Source organism: Lontra canadensis, unplaced genomic scaffold (genome assembly GCF_010015895.1).
Source record: "Lontra canadensis isolate GAN:19392208 unplaced genomic scaffold, GSC_riverotter_1.0 scaffold97, whole genome shotgun sequence".
NCBI lineage: Eukaryota > Metazoa > Chordata > Mammalia > Carnivora > Mustelidae > Lontra > Lontra canadensis.
Window position 1 is genome coordinate 2,500,236 of NW_022631091.1, and position 19,662 is coordinate 2,519,897.

Here is a 19,662-nt window from a genome sequence, read left to right on the forward strand (position 1 = left end):
AATGTGGTATAGAATAATTTGTAGGAAATTAACATGTTTAAGAGACTGAATTTTCCCATGCACAAACAAATGACCTATGTCTATTAATTTAGCTCTTTTTGTACTTTATTTATGTTTTAAAATCTTTTTCCATAATGATTTTGGATTGTGTTGGCTAGTTTAGGAATCATTTTTTTAAAATTACTTGGCTGTTTACTACAATCCTTACATTTCTTTCATAACATAATATCTTACATTTACATAGTTATAGGTGAAACTGTTGTATTACACTTTGATTTTTTGCCAGATGAACTAATACAAAATCCGCTTTATGCCAATCTATACTCTTGGTTTTGAATAATTTATTCAGTGAAAGATTTTTTGTGGAGAATCATATGTGATGAGTTAAAATATCTTGAATAGACTGCAAATGTTTCTGTTTAGTTTTCACTTAAAATGCATTCTAAATGTGCTAACAACGTAGAAGGATACTGAATTATACCTATTAAATTCCCCAAATATAAAAACTTTGGATGCATCCCTATTTCAAAAGATGAATAGTAGAAATAGTACTGTTTACAGCCATGTTTCCAAATGCGAAAGGAGGGCATTTTTTCTTGAACTATTTTGAGATGAAAAAAGTAAGCAAAGAGATTTCGTGATAGCTTTGAAACCAGTAATAGTCCTGAAATGCGAAATAAGGCGGTTGTCTGTCATCCTCACTGAAATCACAGTTGTTTAACGAGCTCCTTTTTATGGTATCAACTTATGCCTTATTCGTGAAACTCCCCATTCTTTGCAATGCCACACCGACTTTGGAGATGAATTTTAATTTCATCACTATCTATGACCTACAATAGGTGCAGGAACCATAATGTATTTCCCCTTTATGAACATATCCCCAAACCTCCCTGTTCTGCTTTATTGTTTGCTCACCAGTACTCAGTGTTATTTTATTCCTCTCGCATTCTAAATACAATAGAGACTCAGCCTTACTCCAAGGCAGTGTTGAATTAACTCATCAAGGGCCTCAGAAAAATCCCCTCAATTCAAAGGGCAGTCCAAAGATTCCACACGTGACAAACGGAACAGAGACTCTTACACCAGAAAGAGCTCTGGGATCCCTTCACCCCAACCTCCTCACCCCCTGGACTCCCAGGAAAGCCATCAGGCCTCCTGTAGAGATGGGATCTAAGATTGTGCTAAGTCGGGGGTTGGTCTCAACCTATGCTATAAATAAATAACATGTATAAACTGCTCAGAAAGTTCCAGTTGCTTCATATGAGTAGACTCATTTAATCCTCCCAAGAAAACTAAGAGGTAGGAACAAATTTTGCAGATGGAGAAACTGCTGGGGTCACGTTGTTGGTAAATCAGAGTCGTCTGGCTTCTTGGCCCGGTGACCCCTGTTCTCAGCACCAGGCCCTGGGCAGGTTCTTTGCAAATGATCTCACATGGACTTCTCACCAGGACCCTGAAAGGTGAGGGATCCGTGGCTAGGTTTCAATGACTTCTCCCACCTGCGGACCCAGATCTTGCCTCCAGGCCTGCTGCAGAGACCATGTGCCCAGAATGACTGGAACAAAGAAGGGTTTACAGAGCTTGTCAGGGAAGCACAGGAATTAGCATCCCCAAGTGCCAAATACTGCACACGTAACATGAATTTCATACCTGCCGTCAATTTGACAGTAATGTTTTTATAATCACACATTACAGACTATGCTTGGTACTTACCTGAATTACAAAGCAGTTTAAATATTATCTTGTTAAACACCACAGTTTGGATTTCAAAGTTTTTCCAAGTCAAGAATCAGAACATGGGTCACGCATGGGCTCCTGAAGGGTAAATGAAAAATGCCTGTTTACAGCCGTGGATGAATATTTGACAACTGTACCCGGAAGTGAAGCAAGTTATGAGTGTGATAAGCCGTCTCCTCGGGAAGTAATTAACACGAGAGCATTTCTTCTTTATTCCCCCTGTTAATGGTACCAGTGCATAAGCCTTTAGCGGACACGCCTGTTACAAGTACCTGGTTGTCCGGGTGACTGTCGAAGCTCCCGGAGGACCCCCCACGTCCAGCTGAGTCTTGCTTTGTTCAGGTCTCCGCCTCGCTTCTAGAATACTCATCCTAAGTCAGTGGGTTTTTTCCCTCGAGTACTGGTGAACAGGTGAGCGCGGAGTCACAGTGACTGGTCTCGAGCCGAGTCTCCTTGTTCAGCTCACGCGTCCTCCTGCGGCTGCGTCAGTCCGAGCTCTGCCTCTGTCTTCACGCTGCCTCTTCCTCCTCGGTGTGTGTCACGTTTCGTCTCTGCTTCCGTCTTAGGAGGACGCTTGTGATTGTGTCCTCATAAGGGGGATAGGGCCTCCTGAATATTCCAGGCTTATCTCCCTTTGTCAGGATCCTTAATCATATTTGCAAAGACTCTTTTTCTTTACAAAGTAACATTCTCAGGTTCCAGGAATTAGGACCTCTTCGGACCATGATTCAGTCTGCTGTACTGTCTATATGATTTCAAGCAAATCACTTAGTCTCTCTAAATTCAATTTTCTTATCAAATGTGTACATTGAAAGTATCTATTTCATAGGGTTGCTTGAGGATCACATGAGATAATTTACATAAAGCAATTAACATCGTGCTTGGCAGAAAAAATAAATTTCAAATCGACAGTAGCTCTTGTGTTTTTCTATGCAAAGATGTCAGTATCTTTCCATCGCTTTTTGTCTAAATCTCTTAGTCTTGAAATTCGGTATGTCCATTATCTGGCCCCAACAATTTTTCCAGCCTTGTACTGATTTCTTTGTAGACCTTCTGTTCTAGCCAGATTTGATTCTAACTAGCTCCTCTGCCTAGTTTTCTTGGTCCTCTTCTCTGCCTCTGTTCTCTGCTTCTCCTCTCTGTGATACTTTATCCTTTTCTCTTGTCTTGTCCAAGATACTGTCTGTCCTGTGAGGACCAGATCAGTTACATTTTCTTCTTGGAAGCTTCCCCAGCCAAACTAATCCAGGGTAGTCACCCCCTTTGGGGACTGTCAGTACCACTCTCAGAAGGCTTTATCAACTCGTACCATGATGACACTTACACCTTGCTGCATACAAACGCATGCTAGGTGCCAAGTGCACCATAACGATGCAGAAACCAGAAAGGGAGAGAATTCAAGGAAGTCAGATCTGGGCTCGAAGACTAGATTCACATCTTATCTCCTTAGACCAGAAACAGAGTAGAAATACTCTGGCAGTGAATGGGCCTACAGCTGCAGGCCTCCTGAGACTCCATGCACAGAGCACACGGTAGTGGCTGAGAGCCTGGCTTCTGTGGGATTCTAAGGAATAATAACAGTCTCCCTGTAGGATGGAGATCGGGCTGAGGCTCAATGTTCAGAGGCTGGACTGGAAGATTTTGCTACTAAAATCTGCTGCCAACCGCTGTCTGGTCTGGTTGGGGACCCAAGGCATTGGGTAAAGATAACTTGTAGACAGAAGTGGATACAGACTGAGAAAGAATGAGATAAATGGAAAAAAAAAAAAAAAAAAACTTTGCACTTAAAATAAGTCAGCAGAGGGATGCCTGGGTGGCTTAGCTGGTTAAGCGGCTGCCTTCAGCTCACATCATGATCCCAGGGTCCTGGGATCAAGTCCCACATCGGGCTCCTTGCTCAGCATGGAACCTGCTTCCCTCTCTGCCTCTGCCTGCTTGTGCTCTCTCTCTCTGACAAATAAGTAAATAAAATCTTTAAGAAAAAAAGAATAAGCCAACAGATAAAAATTCCTTAACACATAAAGACATCAAATGCTAAGAAAGATAGCCAACAAAACAAACAACTAAAACATGTACTGTTCTAGATTAAACTAAATTTATATAATAGTAAAGAGGGACTAGAGTATGTTCTGGATGTATGAAGAAATAAGACAATCAGACAAAACAATAGAAGAAGCTATTTTTAAAAAGAATAGAAAAACTAAAACAAGAACAGTGAGATAAAAAGAAGAACAAATTATAAACTTTGGCTAAATAAAATGCAAAACCTCAGAGCACTGATGAACTTTAAACCAGAATATTGAAGGAGAGATTAGCAAGTTGAAATCTATTACTCGATGAGGAAATGGACTCCAAATAGAAAAGACTAAATACATAACTTCCACCTAGGTACACCATGCATAAAAACCAGGCAACTTCACAGAACACCAGAAAATATGTAGGGCAAACAGAGAGAAAGGCTGGATCGCTGCAGAGTAACAGTTGGGTTGACAGTGGAATACCAGCTGTACGAGATGCATGACAATGAGTCAGTGTCTCAAACTTGCCAAGAAAAAATAAATGTGACCACCTAAAATTTTATACACAACTAAAATATCATTCAAGAGTGAGGGGGAAATAAAGATATACAAAGACTCAAAGAGTTTCCAACTCTACTCAACTCTAGGTAGACTGCTGTTTAAGTAAGTACATCAGCAACAATAAACCCAAAGCTGAGACTGGGAGACTGGATCTAATGGCAAGTCCTCAAACTGACAAGATGCTAGTAAAATTCAGTAACTGTTGACTGCTTTAAGAAAATGTTAAAAAAAAAAAAAAACTAGACTAAAATTCTAGTCAACAATGGCAGGATACTAGAGTTTTTGATGCTCAACTAAAGCATTGTTTTATTTGGGAGAAGGATAAAAATACTGAATCTGGATTTTTCATACATCAAACCATGCTGAAAGACTTGCAAAAAGGGTGGAGATAGAAAATATGTGTCCCAGGCAAATATTAAGCTAAAGAAAACTTATGTGGCAATAGACTATCAGACCAAAAATAACATTAGTAGAGAAAGGAGAGACATATGATAGTAAGAAGCAGAAGCTACCAAAGTGACATAAAAATTAAGATCTCATATTGACCTCACAATATAATCTGAACTGTAAGGAGCGAAAGTTAACAGAATTACAAGAAAACTTGACAAATTCATTAAGTAGGAGGTCATACTCCTAACAAACTAACAATAGTTTAAATAGACAAAATAATAATATGAAGGACACAGGGGTTTTTTTATTTTTTATTATTAAGTTTTTTGTTTTCATTCCAGTATAGTTAGTAGTATTGTATCACTTTCACGTGTACAATAAAGTGACTCAACAATTCTGTACATTAGTCAGGGCTCATCAGAATAGGTGTCTTTTAATCCCCATGATCTATTTCCCCCATTCCTCCACCCACCTCCCCTCTGGTAACCAGTAGTTTGTTCTCTATAGCTAACTCTGTTTCTTGGTTTCTCTTTCTCTCTCTCTCTTCTTTGCTCATTCGTTTTGTTTCGTAAATTCCACACGTGAGTGAAATCATATGGTATTTGTCTTTCTTTGACTTATTTCATACACACACACACACACACACACACACACCATATTTTCTTTATAAAGTATAGAGATTCCTCAAAAAGTCCTGCAGCAAGAGTCATTCCATCCTATATATATCCCCGCACACATCTTCTTTATCAATTCATCTGTCAGTGGACACTTGGGCTGCTTCCATAAGTTGGCTATTGTAAATAATGCTGCTATAAAAACAGGGGTGCGTGTACCCCTTTTAATTAACGTTTTTGTATCTTGGAAGGTTAATACCCTGTAGTGCAATTACTAGATCGTAGGGTTGTTCTATTTTTAACTTTTTGAGGAACCTCCATACTGTTTTCCAGAGTGTCTACACGAGATTGCATTCCTACCGACAGTGCAAAAGGGTTCCTTTTCTTCACATCCTTGCCAACACTTGTTTCTTGTGTTTTTGATTTTAGCCATTCTGCCAGGTATGAGGTGATATCTCATTGAAGTTTTGATCTGCATTTCCCTGATGATGAGTGATGTTGAGCATCATTTCATGTGCCTGTTGACCATCTGGATGTCTTTTCTGGGGAATGTCTTTTTATGTCTTCTGCCCACTTTTTAATTGAATTACTTGGTTTTGGGGTGTTGAGTTGTATCAGTTCTTTTTTTCTTTTTTAAAGACTTTATTTATTTATTTATTTGACAGACAGAGATCACAAGTAGGCACAGAGAGGAGGAAGTAGGCTCCCTGCTGAGCAGAGAGCCTGATGTGGGGCTTGATCCCAGGACCCTGAGACCATGACACGAGCTGAAGGCAGAGGCTTAATCCTCTGAGCCACCCAGGTGCCCCAAGTTGCATCAGCTCTTTATGTATTTTGGATATTAGCCTTTTATCATATATGCAGATATCTTTTCCCATTCTGTAGGTTGCCTTTTAGCTTTGTTGATTGTTTCCCTTGCTGTGCAGAAGCTTTTTATTTTTATGTAGTCCTAATAGTTTATTTTATTTCCCTTGCTTCCAGGAGACTTATCTTAAAAATGTTGTTAGGGCCAATGTCAGAGAAATTACTTCCTGTGCTCTCTTCTAGGACTTTTATGGTTTTCGGTCTCATTTTTAGGTCTTTAATCCCTTTTGAGTTTGTTTTTCTGAATGGTGCAAGAAAATGGTCTGGCTTCACCGTTTTTTATGTAGCTATTCGGTTTTCCCAACACTATTTGTTGGAAGAGACTGTCTTTTCCCATTGCATATTCTTTCTCCTTTTTTGAAGGTAAATTGATGATGTAATTGTGGGTTTATGTAGGTTGTTCTAAGCAATAAAATTAAAAGTTTAGTTTTGACCTATAGATCAGATCTCTACACCCAATAGACAGAAAATATACATTCTTCTTTAGGACTCCTAGAACATCTACAACATTGACCATGAAGAATATTAAAATCTCAACAAACTCTAAAGAAACTATATTATTTAAGCCATATTCTGTAGGTATAATACAACTAAAAAGATAGTGGTATAAATGAATTCATAAACTAAAGCTAAAGAGATTGAAAATAAATGTAAGCTATTCAGGTTAAGAATCAGAAAAAGAATGGAATAATCCCAACAAAAACAGAAAGAAGGAAATAAATAAAATAGCAAAGATTAATGAAGTTGATATCAAAGAAACAGAAGATGTGCAAAGCCAAAACCTAGTTCTTTGAAATGGCTAATAAAATAGACAAATTTTCAGCATGAGGGCACAAGAAAAAAGGTATAAATAAATAATGATAGGAATAAAAAAGGGAGTGTAACAGATATTTTGTCATAAGTATGTTCTAAACAAATTATGCTAATTATTTGAAATATAATTGAAAGGGATAATCTATTAGAGAAACATAAATTACCAAAATCAGAAACCCCTAATAAATCAATAGACATTAAAGAAACTCAAGGTCATCAAAAGCTAACCCCCCACCATAAGAGTAAAAACATAACCCAGCCGACTGTACAATTTTTTCTAAATTTTCAAAGATTATCACTTTTTCTCATACAAACTATTCCAGAGAATCAAGAAACATGGAATCAAGAAGATGGAATGACTCTTGATGAAGGACTGGAGTGGTTGGTTCAAGAAAGAAAATTGCAGACCAGTCTTTATGTACGAATATAAATGCAAAAAATCCTCAATAACATATCATTAAGTCAAAAAATTAATAATGCACCATAGCAAATTAGGGTTATCCTTAGAACAGAAGTCTGGTTCACTATTGGAATATTTATTACTATAACTTAATATAATAACTAAAAGGGGAAATTATTTTAACATGTAGCCAAAAATATTTGATATGTCTGATATGATGTTTTGAGAACGATACTTCTGTAGTGTTTTTCCCATAAAAACATAGCCCCATTCATGATGAGAAAACCATTGGATAAATCTAAATTGAGGAAATTCTGCCAAATATCTGATCAATTCAGATGATGAAAAACAAGGAAAGACTAAGAATCTGTCTCAGGGCCAAGGAGACTTTGGAGACAGTGATGACTCAAGTCAATTTTGTGTCCTGATGGGATCCTCCAATACCGTGAGGACATTCATGGGCAAACTGGTGGTACACAAATAAAATCTAGAACAAAGTCAGTAGTAATGGATCAATGTTGACTTCTTAGTTTTGACATACATAAGATGGTAATGTAAGATGTTCACCATCAGGGAAACTGGCTGGGAACTGTCTGTACTATCTTTGTAATTTCCCTGTACATCTAAAATTATTCCAAAATTTAAAAGTTTATTTAAAGGGAAAAAAAACAAAACAAAACCTCAACACCTACTCATGATGAAAAGTCTTTGCAAACCAGGAAGAGAAAGGAGGTTCCTTGCTTTGGTACAGCAGCTGCACACACCCCCCACCCATGCCCTCACCAGCCTGAGAGCTGTAGGCAGTCACAGAAGGTACCCCCAGCAGCACACCCACCTGTAGAGGGAGAACTGGGGCTGAGCTATGGAGCAGGAACTGAAGTGGGGGGCGGGCAGGTGGGGACAGAGTGAAGGGATCCAACCCAAGAGACAAAAGGGGAAGAGCCAACAAGGGCCCTCTGCATGCAGGGGTGAGGGAGATGAGGAGAGAGCCATGCCCTCAGGTACCTGGGAAGCACAAGGCAGAGATTCCCAGAGGAGAGGAAGGAAAGGCCAGAGGGCAGGCTGAGGCTTGCTGAGGACTGAGATTTGTGAGTGGACATTTCTAGAAAGTAATTGCATTTATTTTTTTTAGAAAAGTAGCTTTTAAGTCTTTCTATTGATCATGCGTTCCATCAGTTAAATAAAATCTGTGCATGAAAAATAAACACACGACACACACATATATAATATGTATTATATATTATGTACATTAATGTGATAACAGAATAGTAATAGATCATGTCAGATGTAATACGTAATATGTAGGTTACTGAACTAACATTTGCATAATAAAAATACAAAAATAAAAATGGTAAAGGATGATTCAAAAGAAAATATGAATGCAAGTATTTTTCTTCCTGCGCCTTGTTGGTTTAGTGAATTTGAGGCAATAAGATCAGGTACACATTTAAAGTCTGAGGAGTTGGTCTGACAGAAGTGCAAAGAAGGGGGGTCCTTGCCAACCTCCCTCCCTCCTCCCCTCAGCATCCTGCTAAGGTTGAAAGGTAATCTACGCTTCCTATCAGCTCTGAGCTTTACTCTTCTTGATGCTCTACCTCAAGGGTTTCTGACTTGGTGACCCCTGGCACTGCCCACCTTCCAGGAGAAAAATTCGTAAAAAGAACCCAGAATCCAGAGTCTGAAGGTCTGCATTTCAGTCTGGTCTTCTTCTGTTTTGCTGCATGATCTGAGATGAATCACTCTACATTCTGAGCCTTGGCCTTCTAATCCATGAACTGGATATTATGTACTTTTCAGGCACCTGTGTTAAATATATATAATATATATTATATAATTTAAATATCACATGTATATGATACATATTTTTTACACACAGAGTTTATGTGATTATATATTAGGGACTAAATGCAGCACTGTGTTTGAAAGTGATCTGTGAGCTAAAATTAACATTTCTTCCGACGCCAGGAGCTAGACCGGCATTCTCTGTGGTTGCTTGGGTGGAACAGTTTTAGCTGTGCAGTCTGTCCACACTTCCACGGACACCGCGTGTCACTGCCTTGGGCCTGGAAGCAGCACTGACTGACTTTTCACGGTCATTAGGTTACCTTTTCCTGTCCCATCTAGAGCACTAGTTTTTAACTAGGCAAGACTTTTCCCTCCCAGGGCACACTCAGAGATGCCTGGAGAGATTGTTTTGTTGCTGCACATGAGGGTAGAGGGACAGCAGCGGTGTGTAGAGGGCAGAGACCAGAAATGGGGCTGCACATCTCACAATGCACAGGACAGTCACACGACAGGGAATTTAAAGTGACGATAGCGCCCGGGTTGGCACCCTTCCTGGAATTGTCCATCCATCCTCCGAATCTATGCTCCCAAGAAGAACGTGAACGTGCGTGGGTGGGATGCAGAAAGACACTGACGGGGTCAAGGGCATGGTAGTTTTGGTCTCCGTTAGAGGTCACTTGCCGGCACTGGCATGAGACCCGGGCCTGGCCCTGGGCGCTGCGTGCTGGGAACCTGACCACTACTGGCGACGAGGTGGGGCAAGATGGTGGAGGAGGAGGATGACGTGTGCTCTGCCTTCACCTAGCGTCGTTACCATTCTAAGGTGCGTGACTTCTCTGTCGGTGAAAACCTTATAATCACTGAATTTCAATCTTACATAAATAACAGTAACATTTTACTGCTTTTCCTTCCGCTTTTTTTTTCCTCCCTTCTGTTTAGTTCTCTGACTCTTCAAACACGCGGATACTCTGACATTTCCGTGAAGTCAGAAAATCCCCATATGCCAGGTCTTGCTTCTCAGGTTCTTCTCCTTCTTCCTTTCACAAATCTGCGTGGAGCGTTCCTCTGTGACCAGGAGATGTTATCCACGGCTTTGAGCCCATTGCTGCAATCCCAAGGCGCAGTCCTTGCCACCATTTCCTGACCACAGCAGAATCATCAGTTAACCAAAGGCAACTGGGATACCTTCATTCCTGCCCTTGGTCACTTCCCCTGACGCATTTGTTGATTTTCCAAAACAGAAAGTTAGCTGATCATCAGAATTGTAAATTATTCAGTCTAATGGCATGGAAATTAATAAAGCAAAGTCGTGAGACGACCATCTGTTTCAAAGTTATCTACTTGTAGATGTTTATCAAGCTAAGAAACTCGCCATATGTGTAACATATTGTCTGAAGAAAAGGAAATCTCAACTTCTTTCTGGAAAATCCTGACCTTGTACATTCTGTTTTCCTGCATCATGTTAGGGCAACTTCTCTAGTCACAGGTGAATCTTAGAGTTGCTTCCCCTCTCTCTCTCATTTCGTTTTTCGTAATAGAAAGTCTGAATGAATTCTGTTTGCATAAGGTGTTCAACCTCATTCTACAAAAGGTCTGAAAACATCTTTTAAGTCCAATCTGTTCTTGTGTTTGCCTTACAGACTAACCTGTTTTTAAAATGCCTCTTCAGAAATGATACACTTGAATTTTTCTCATCGTGGCTTCTGTCCAAACATGTCACATTGCTTTGGAGATAATATTCCATTCATTTTCACAATATTCCTCTGAAAATGTAGACAATATTATGCCACCTTGCATGTGGTCAAACTACAGCATTCGGAGTGGTGGGGGGTGTGTGATTAACTCTCTCCCCTGCTGTCAGCCCCTGGGATGTAATTCTCTTCTGAACATCATTTGCACGTAGCTGAATACCCCTTAGGAAGTTCCCTCTCCACTCCCAAGATAATTACGGGAGCATGTCTTGTCTTCCTTCATTTGCCTGTAGGTTTTGTATCCGGGTCTGATTGGTGTGAGTTCACATACTGAACTCAGCACTGTTCAATGCGAGGAATTATAAGAGTGTTTAAGACTCAAATAAAAGGAAGGGCTATGAGCATTACAGATGGACGCATTGTGTAACATATTATTTAAGGACACCTATATATTTCTTGAATAGAGAAAAATGAAAATTTGGCACTTTGCAGGATGATAGTGGTATATTTGTTTTCTCATGCCTTGCTTATGTAATCCTCATGACAATCTCATTGTATAGACGGGGTTGATACTCCCAAAGCAGAGATGAGCAAACTGAGACTCAGAGAGCTTTGGTTGCTCTCTGGGTATCTGTAGGATAGACTACTTCCCACCAAACGGGGATCATTCAGCAGTCCTTCCCACTGTGTCTTCATTCATTCTTTCCTCTTCCCTCTGCAACACCTTCCCTAAAACTCTACTAACCAACCTTCTTCCATGTCCACTCCCCGAGGCTTCAGATATCTCATTTCCCTAAAACTCAGCTTTTATCACATTTCCCCCTTACTTGAAAATCATCAGTGGGTACCAGCTGTCCCTGTGAGGTCATGACTATAATCCGTCCCTGCCTCCCAGTTCCTGACGTGGAGCTTCTAAGACCCTTGGAACGTCCTGGGGATAGGAGAGCCTTTGGCCATAAGGAGGGTATTCTTGGTGGGCTCCTGAGAAGCCTCAGGATGGGGACCAAGAAGCTTGCAACTTTGAGCCCCACACCCCGCACACGCCGCACACCCCCACCCGGCCTCCCGAGGGAAGATAGCGGTAGAGGAATCACGTCCGTACGGTTCCGCCCTACTTAGGAGGGTGTCTGACAGACATCATAAACCTTGTGGATATTTTTCTTAATTTTATTGCGTTATCTAGTTTATGGGGAATGATATACTACGGCCCAGATCCAGTGCGAATTTGACATGAGCGAGCGCTCCCCCGAGCGCGGGGACGAGCGCGGGCCGGATCGCGCCGTCGCAGCCTTGTCCCTCTGCTGCGGGCACAGCAGTTTCTGGAGAGCGGGGCGAGGGCAGCTCCGAACCCACAGGCTCCTCGGAAGGGCCGAAGGGCCACACGCCGCAGCCCCGGACCCAGGGCGACGTCCGGATCCGGAAGGTCAGTTCCGGGGGCGCAGCTGTGCCTGGCGAAGCGGCACCTCCCTCGGATTCTCGCCCGCTGGGTGTCCGCGCGGCACGTGGTGTGTCCGGGGCAGAGCGGGAAAGGCCGCAGGACGCCGACCCCGCCAGGCGCCCGCGCCCCGGGGCGCGTCCGATCTCTCGCTGATCCGGCCTGAGGGTCCAGAAGCGCCGGCGGAAGTTGACGGCTTCGGCACCAACCCGTCGGCGGCCGCTGCGCCCTCCTCGGGGCGGCGCGCCGGGTCTCGCGGGAGCGACTGCGCGTTTCGCCGCGAGTCTGCGCCAGGAAGGGTGTCGCCGACGCCGCACGGAAAACCGCTGGGCCGCGCGGGAGGAGGCGCGGGGCCGGGCCGGAGCCGCTCCGCAGGGAGCCCCCGGGGGCGCCGCAGGTCGCTCGCTCCTGGCGCCCGCGGCCCCCCGAGTCTCCGGGAACCCGAGGGGGAAAAGCCGCGAAGCCTTTCCTGCTCGCTCTCGCCCTGCCCGCCCGCCTTCCGGAAACCACCGGCACCTGCCACCGCCTCTCATCCCGCCTCCACCTGCACGTTCTCCGGGAGCCGCTCGCGGAGGCCGCGCGCTCGTCCCTCCCGGCCGCTCGACGTCCGCCGACTGGCTCACCTCGGCTCCCACCGCGGCTCGGCTCCTGCCCTCGGCGTCTGGGGCCTCGGCCCCTCCGGCCCGCTCCGGCCCCTCCGGCCCGCTCCTGCCCTTCCGCGTCGCCCGGCTGGCCTCCCCCCGCCTCACACTGCCCCCCACCCCGCATTCACATCCATCGAACAGCGGATGACACCCAGACCCGCCGGAGTTCTAGAAGATTCCACACCTCCCGCCTGCCTGCAGGCACCGTCCCAACATGTCTAAAGCGTTCCCTCTCCTGCGTTCCCACCCGGGACCCGCAGTTTCCAGAACACTGCCTCTTTTCCATCCCCCCAGAAGGGGCAGGGCCGTCGGAATCTGCCCTCCCTGGGACTCCCCATTCTCCGCTGGTCACAGAATTTTAAATGGGGAAGTTTTTCATTTCTGTTGCGTCTCTTTCCAGTTACACCTCAGTTCAGTCCCTCACTGTTACCTGCCTGTGTCTGTGCTTTTCTAACTGGATTTCCTGCTACTGGCCTTTACCTCTCTGGCCCATCCCCGGCCCCACACACTGACAAGGACAATGTCCTTCAGACCACTCCGGACTCCAGGCTTCCCCACTATCCGGTAGCACTGCAGGCCCACCGCCTCTTTGCAACACTGGACACATTGCTCAATCGCTCCATGCCTCAGTTTACCGCTATACAATGGGAACAGTAATAGTAGCTACCTCCCAGGATTGTTGGGAGGACTAAATAAATTAACCTCAGCCTTACCTGAGGCCATGCCCCAGGAGCTGAGTCAAAGCTAGACCTGAGTCCGGGCCAGGACTGTGGCCAGTCCTTAGTGGGACATGTGTGTCACCATCTGGCCCCTATCTTCCTTGCCATCCTGTCGTCCCTCCGTAGCCTTGGCGCTCTTGCCTCCATCTTCTTGCCTTTTCTGCCAAGACTGTCCTTCCCCTGGACTGCAACAGGCATACTTCAAGGGCAACTCAATGTCACCCTTAAGGAGTATCCCTTCTCTCTTCCTTTCTGGAACTATTTGCTCTGTCCGTGTTCCTATTAGCACTTCGGTCATGGTTTTAATGCAGCACAAACAGTATGTTACCACTCCTTCTGCTTGGTAGTGACCTTCCTGACTGTGGGAACCTGGACGCCGCCATCTTAAAATTCCATCGCCCGTTAGTTCCTTAGCCCAGTAAATGGTATGCAGTGGCTCATAAATAAATACTGGATGAGTTAATTTTCTAAATTGTAAATTTAGTGAAAAGCGAGGCCGGAGATGATGTTTTGTGCTGGGTTTGGATTCTATCGGTGTTTGACTGAGGGTGTCTATTCTGCCCTGAAGCTTCCAAACAGGTCTCAAATGTTTTCTTAAAATAATGACTTTAAAATTAAAATATCTTTTAAGAGTTTTGGATGTATCACATTGTTTTACTTTCTATGAGAAAGCTTCAGTAGGTAATATTCACATTTTTAAAAAAATTTTGGCATCCCAAAAAAGACATGAAAACTGAAAAATGCTCAGTTGGCTTTAACATAACTGCAATTTGATAAATATTTTGGATGTTTATTTGCAAAAGAATATAAAGAATCTTTATTTTAAAGACTTGTTTGGTGAAGCTGAAATATCACCATTGTACTCCACTAGAATGAAACATTTATTGTCCTGGGTGGTTTTTTGTGGTTTTCTTTCTTTCTTTTTTTTAATCACTTGCTCTTTAGACTGTTGTTTAAATCTTTTTTTTTTTTTAATGTGTTACCAAGGAGAAAATGTGATAGCAAATTCCATACTGTAGAATGGTATGCCCACCCCGCCTCCCTCCCCACCAACACACACATAATGATGTCTGAGTATGTTCGGATCCGTATCCACTGGGTTTTGTTCCAAGCCTGAAAAAGACAGCCTCCCACTGAGCAAATCAACCCTTCAGAGGATATGTTTTTCTTTGGTGTTCCTGCAAATTAGCACATATCTGTGCTGTGCTGTATGGTATTTCAGAGAGGCATTTTATTGTCTAAATAAGAAAATGTACAGAAGGTGTGTGTTCTTATGGCAGACACAATTCTTTCTCCTCTGTTTAAATCAGCATCAGTGGGCACGGATTCAGTCCCACGAATGACTTGATTTGGAAAATCATGAATGTGATTTGAGTCTGCCCACAAAACCTCACCCTTTGGTCTGAGAAAATGATGTACATAGCCTTAATTTTTTTAGGCATGTAGATATTCAAAACTCTAACTCCAGGGTGAAGTATGAGATGAAATCGATATCTTAGAAATCTGCAGAGAGGTCATCTGACAATATTCTTATAAACACTTAGACAGTCATTTATACTTTTGAGCCCTTAAAAATCTATGCCCAAATATTTCTTCTAAAATTAGCTGTTTTTCTTCTGCCTTTAATTTCGGTTTGTTTGGCTTAATGATAGCTACTGAACGTAAATGCCCTTTACGATGGCACTTTCCAGCTGTGCGCAGAACTTTATATTTAAGTACCAATTTGTGAGGAAAGAATGCTTCTGGCTCAGTTGTCATCAGCATTAGAGGTTTTTAGCAATTGCCAATTATTTTCCTAAATTACCTATTTTAATTAAGTAAAATATTGTGAATTTAAGATTATGAAATGTTCAACTATTATTTCATTGCTAACTAATTAGTGAAAGAAAGAGGAAATAATATTTGGTGACAGTAAGTGGCTTTTTATAGAAGAAAACCTTGTGTGCTTCCAATGCCTTCATTTAAGGAAAGAAGTACAAACTCTTCATGAAATCCCACCGCACAGAGCATGTTTGCTGGAGTATATCCTCGACTGATCATTTGTCCTAATAAAGAGTGTATATTCTTTAGGACTTGGGAGGGGAGCTCTCTCCCCTCCCTGCCTGTTTATACCTATGGAGAGCTCAGCAGACGAGAATCAAGTCTAGAATTTAGGGAAGGCCTTGAATCAACTGTGAATACGACGGGATCTGTGCTTTGGTTTTGGAATTTCAATCTCTGACTTAGGGCTGGGCTTGCATTCTACTCAGAGGAGAGTATACTAAGGGCTGTGTGCAGACCGAGGAAAATTGGCTCCCAAACCCATCTGCCCAGCAGCTTACCACGATGTGGGAAGACATCAAAAGCTACTACTAACTGACGGGGCAACTAACTAGCAGGTGAAAAAACTTTCTTTTATATTTTATATCAGACTAAGATTCCCCCCCACCCCACCGCCCCCGAACTGTTGGGTCGAGGCGGAAGGCACACGCGCAGCTCTCTTCCTACCCTGCACTCCCGGGGACAGTGGTGAGCTCCAGAGGAGACCAGGACTAGTCAAGAACCCTGCTTGGCTGCTTCAGGGCACAGCCAGAATTCTGCAGTCTAGCAAGCTAATTATGCACTCTTGATGAGATCATTAGAGGACAATAAAGGAAAATGGAAACAATTTGCAATATGTGTGGACAAATTTCCATATAGAATAATTTTTGTTTGTATTTCAGTGTTGGGTAGAAACTTTTTATCCTGAGGAAAGGTTGTCTGTTTTTTATCTTCAGATTGAAACTTACCCTCTACGCACCAAAGTATAGTCAAGAGTTATTACTCTTTTTTTTTTAAGATTTTATTTATTTATTTGACAGAGAGAGATCACAAGTAGGCAGAGAGGCAGGCAGAGAAAGAGAGAGGGAAGCAGGGTCTCCGCTGAGCAGAGAGCCCGACGCGGGGCTCGATCCCAGGATCCTGAGATCATGACCTGAGCCGAAGGCAGAGGCTTAACGCACTGAGCCACCCAGGTGCCCCAAGAGTTATTACTCTTTATGGCCAGCATAGGTGATACTGTGTGTTTGCCTTTCCGATGTGATAACGGTGTGGCACCCCACACAGAAAAAGGGAAAAAACCTTGGATTCCCTACCACTGCATTTTCCGAGTGTTTATATCTCCCGCCCATCTGATGCTGGAAACAATTAAATTAGGAGATTTATGCTTTACATGTATTTTTATTAAAATAATACTCTTGGGATGCTGGGTGGCTCAGTTAAGTGTCTGCTTTGGGCTCAGGTTGGGATTCAGGGGTTCTGGGATCGAGTCCTGCATCAGACTCCCTGCTCAGCGGGGAGCCTGCTTCTCCCTCTCCTGCTCTCCCTGCTTGTGTGTGCTCTCTCCCTCTCTGCCAAATAAGTAAATAAAATCTAAAAAAAATAAAAATAAAAATAAGATACTTCTCTCATTTTGTTTTCCAATGTGTTCAACATGCAATTTTGAGTTATATATTTTAAAACACAGAAATAAATTTATCATTATTTCTAACCTAATCATGTAACTTCTTGGAGTTTCTAAAAGAGACATATTTTACATCAGTCTAGAGTCTACGTCACTCAACAGTTTGTATATAAAATGATACAGGCAAAGCCAGGGGCTCCTGGGTGGCTCTGTCAGTTAAGCATCAGACTCTTGATTTCAGTTCAGGTTACGATGTCAGGGTTGTGGGATCAGGCCCCCTATAGGGCTCTGAGCTCAGCCAGGAGTCTACTTGAGATGCTCTCTCGCTCTCGCGCTCTCTCTCTCTCGGCCTTTCCCCCAGTTCACAAGATCTTTAAATAAATAAATGAAAAATAAATAAAATCTTTTAAAAAATGATACAGGGGCGTCTGGGTGACTCAGTGGGTTGGGCCTCTGCCTTCGGCTCAGGTCATGATCTCAGGGTCCTGGAATTGAGCCCTGCATTGGGCTTTCTGCTCAGCAGGGAGCCTGCTTCCCTTCCTCTCTCTCTGCCTGCCTCTCTGCCTACTTGTGATCTCTGTCTGTCAAATAAATAAAATCTTTTAAAAAACTAAAACTAAAACTAAATAAAATTTAAAAAAAAAAAAGATACAGGGGAACTGGATGGATGGCTCAATGAAGTACAGTGGAAGCCTATGAAGACAAATGCAAACTACGGTCTCCAACAGTCATCCTCTTTTAAATACAAAAGAAGGAAGAAAACCAGTTAGATGTAGTATGTGGGGAAGAGATGAGAAAGTATTTGTAAATGAAAACTGAGTACAACTGGGAAAATAGCCAGGTGCTGAGAGTGAGAGGTGCGTGGAGTTAATTCTTCCTCCAAATGGGAGTCTTTCAGCAGCAGTATCGACTCTGGAGGATGAAGTTAGGAAGGAGGAAAGAAATGATTACCAACAACGGGCAGAAACTGAAAGAAACCAGCTCCTAGGTAGAAGAACTGTGGTGTTTTGCACCCCGTGGGGATGCATCACTAAGGGAAGGTGAGCACTGAACACGAGCTTGACAGCAGAGCATTTTAACAACTTCTCGTCCCCTCATGGATGTCCCGAGATCCCCGGAGAGTTGAGCGGGCTCTGGCAGAGCCGTAGGGAGCACTCCATGGATGGAGGTGCCCTAAGCTGTCAGCCCCACACAGCCCAGGCGGAACTGGGCTGACAACACTGCAGCCCCATGAGCCTGGACTTACTGGCCAAACAGAAAGGTCAGAGAGAAAACAGGAGAAGCACCCCCAGTGTCATTAGCAAATGCTCTTGTAGGTCCTCTGTGCTCATTTGTTCTGCAGGGAACAGGAAAAAAAGTGGTCAGCAACCTAGATACTTAGGTTAAACACGAGAAAAACCATTTTGACAGCTCAGGGAAATGCTCTTGACAGTTCGTCTTCAAAGGTTATGGACTCTTCCTCATTTGTAGCGTGTAAGACCACGTGAAGTGGACTTCTGGAGGAGGCAGACCAAAGGACCATAAACCATAGCAGGAGAAAAGGCATTTAAAAAGTCACACCGGTTTGCTGGAAATCACTTCACTCTGAGTCTGGATATTTCTTCTGGGCTTGCAAGATTTAGCAAATTAAAGTATGGGGTGGTCCATTAATCTGAATCTCAGATGAGTAACAAATGACCGTTTTTAGTGTAGGGATATGTCATGCAATATTTAGGACCTACCTATACTAAAACACTTTTTATTATGTATCTGAAATGTGAAGTTCACTGGGCATCCAGTGTTTTCTCGGGCAGCTGTCTCCTGTGCTCGCGATCCTCTGTGCCACACACCACAGCTACTGCATCAGTAAATCAAGCCCAAAGGTACCATCTTTCAAACAGTGAAAGTTACTAGACGTAATTACTAACCCAGTGAGGATAAGTTAAAAGAAAATCAATGTGAAATTAACATATATATATATATATATATATATATATATATATATATATATAAAATCATATTAATTTCGCAACATTTTTTTAACTTATCCTCGCTGGGGGTTATTTTATGTATATAATTCTCAATAATGCACAATGACTTACCCTAACCTCGAAAGCTCACATCCCCAGACTACTGAATCACCGCCTGCTCTACCCCTCACCTCTAGCTTACATGAAGCTCGCCAATTAACCGGGAGAGAACCTGTTTTCTTACTGTGACTTCCCGGCTTTAAGAACTTCTGTGAAAGTCCAAACTGGCATGGAAGACTCTTTCTGAGCCTCCTTCCCAAACGTTGCTGCTTCCTTTGCCCTTGACTCCTTCCCTGTGCTAGGAAGTGATAGATTTGGCTAGTGATGAGAAGGCATGACTAGTATGACAAAAGGAAGCATTAGAAGGACAAGAGAGACGTCCCATAAGAACGGTGGGCAATTCCACTTCCAGGGCCCGGGAAGCACTCTCTGGGGGAGACAGTGTTCAGACTGTGCTTTACAGAATGAGTCAGATCTGGATTTAGGAAAAGGGGGAAGGAGAAACAGGGCAGACTAAGGAGCCAGGCCTGGAGATGGTAACGCATCTTTTGTGTCGAAGAA

General features: G+C 43.0%; 1 protein-coding gene across 3 annotated transcripts in view; it reads left to right on the forward strand.

The window, feature by feature from the left end:
- The window catches only part of PACRG (parkin coregulated), a 496,713-nt gene that overhangs the window by 347,042 nt on the left and 130,009 nt on the right, over positions 1 to 19,662 (forward strand). Inside the window, exon 5 of one of the 3 annotated variants that reach the window (XM_032837253.1) lies at positions 10,122 to 10,144. The exons of the other annotated variants lie outside the window; for them this stretch is intronic. Within the exon in view, the coding sequence (XP_032693144.1) occupies positions 10,122 to 10,129 (8 nt within the window). The 3' untranslated portion in view covers positions 10,130 to 10,144. Of the gene's footprint in view, positions 1 to 10,121; positions 10,145 to 19,662 lie in introns of those variants that run through there. 3 annotated transcript variants of the gene reach the window in all.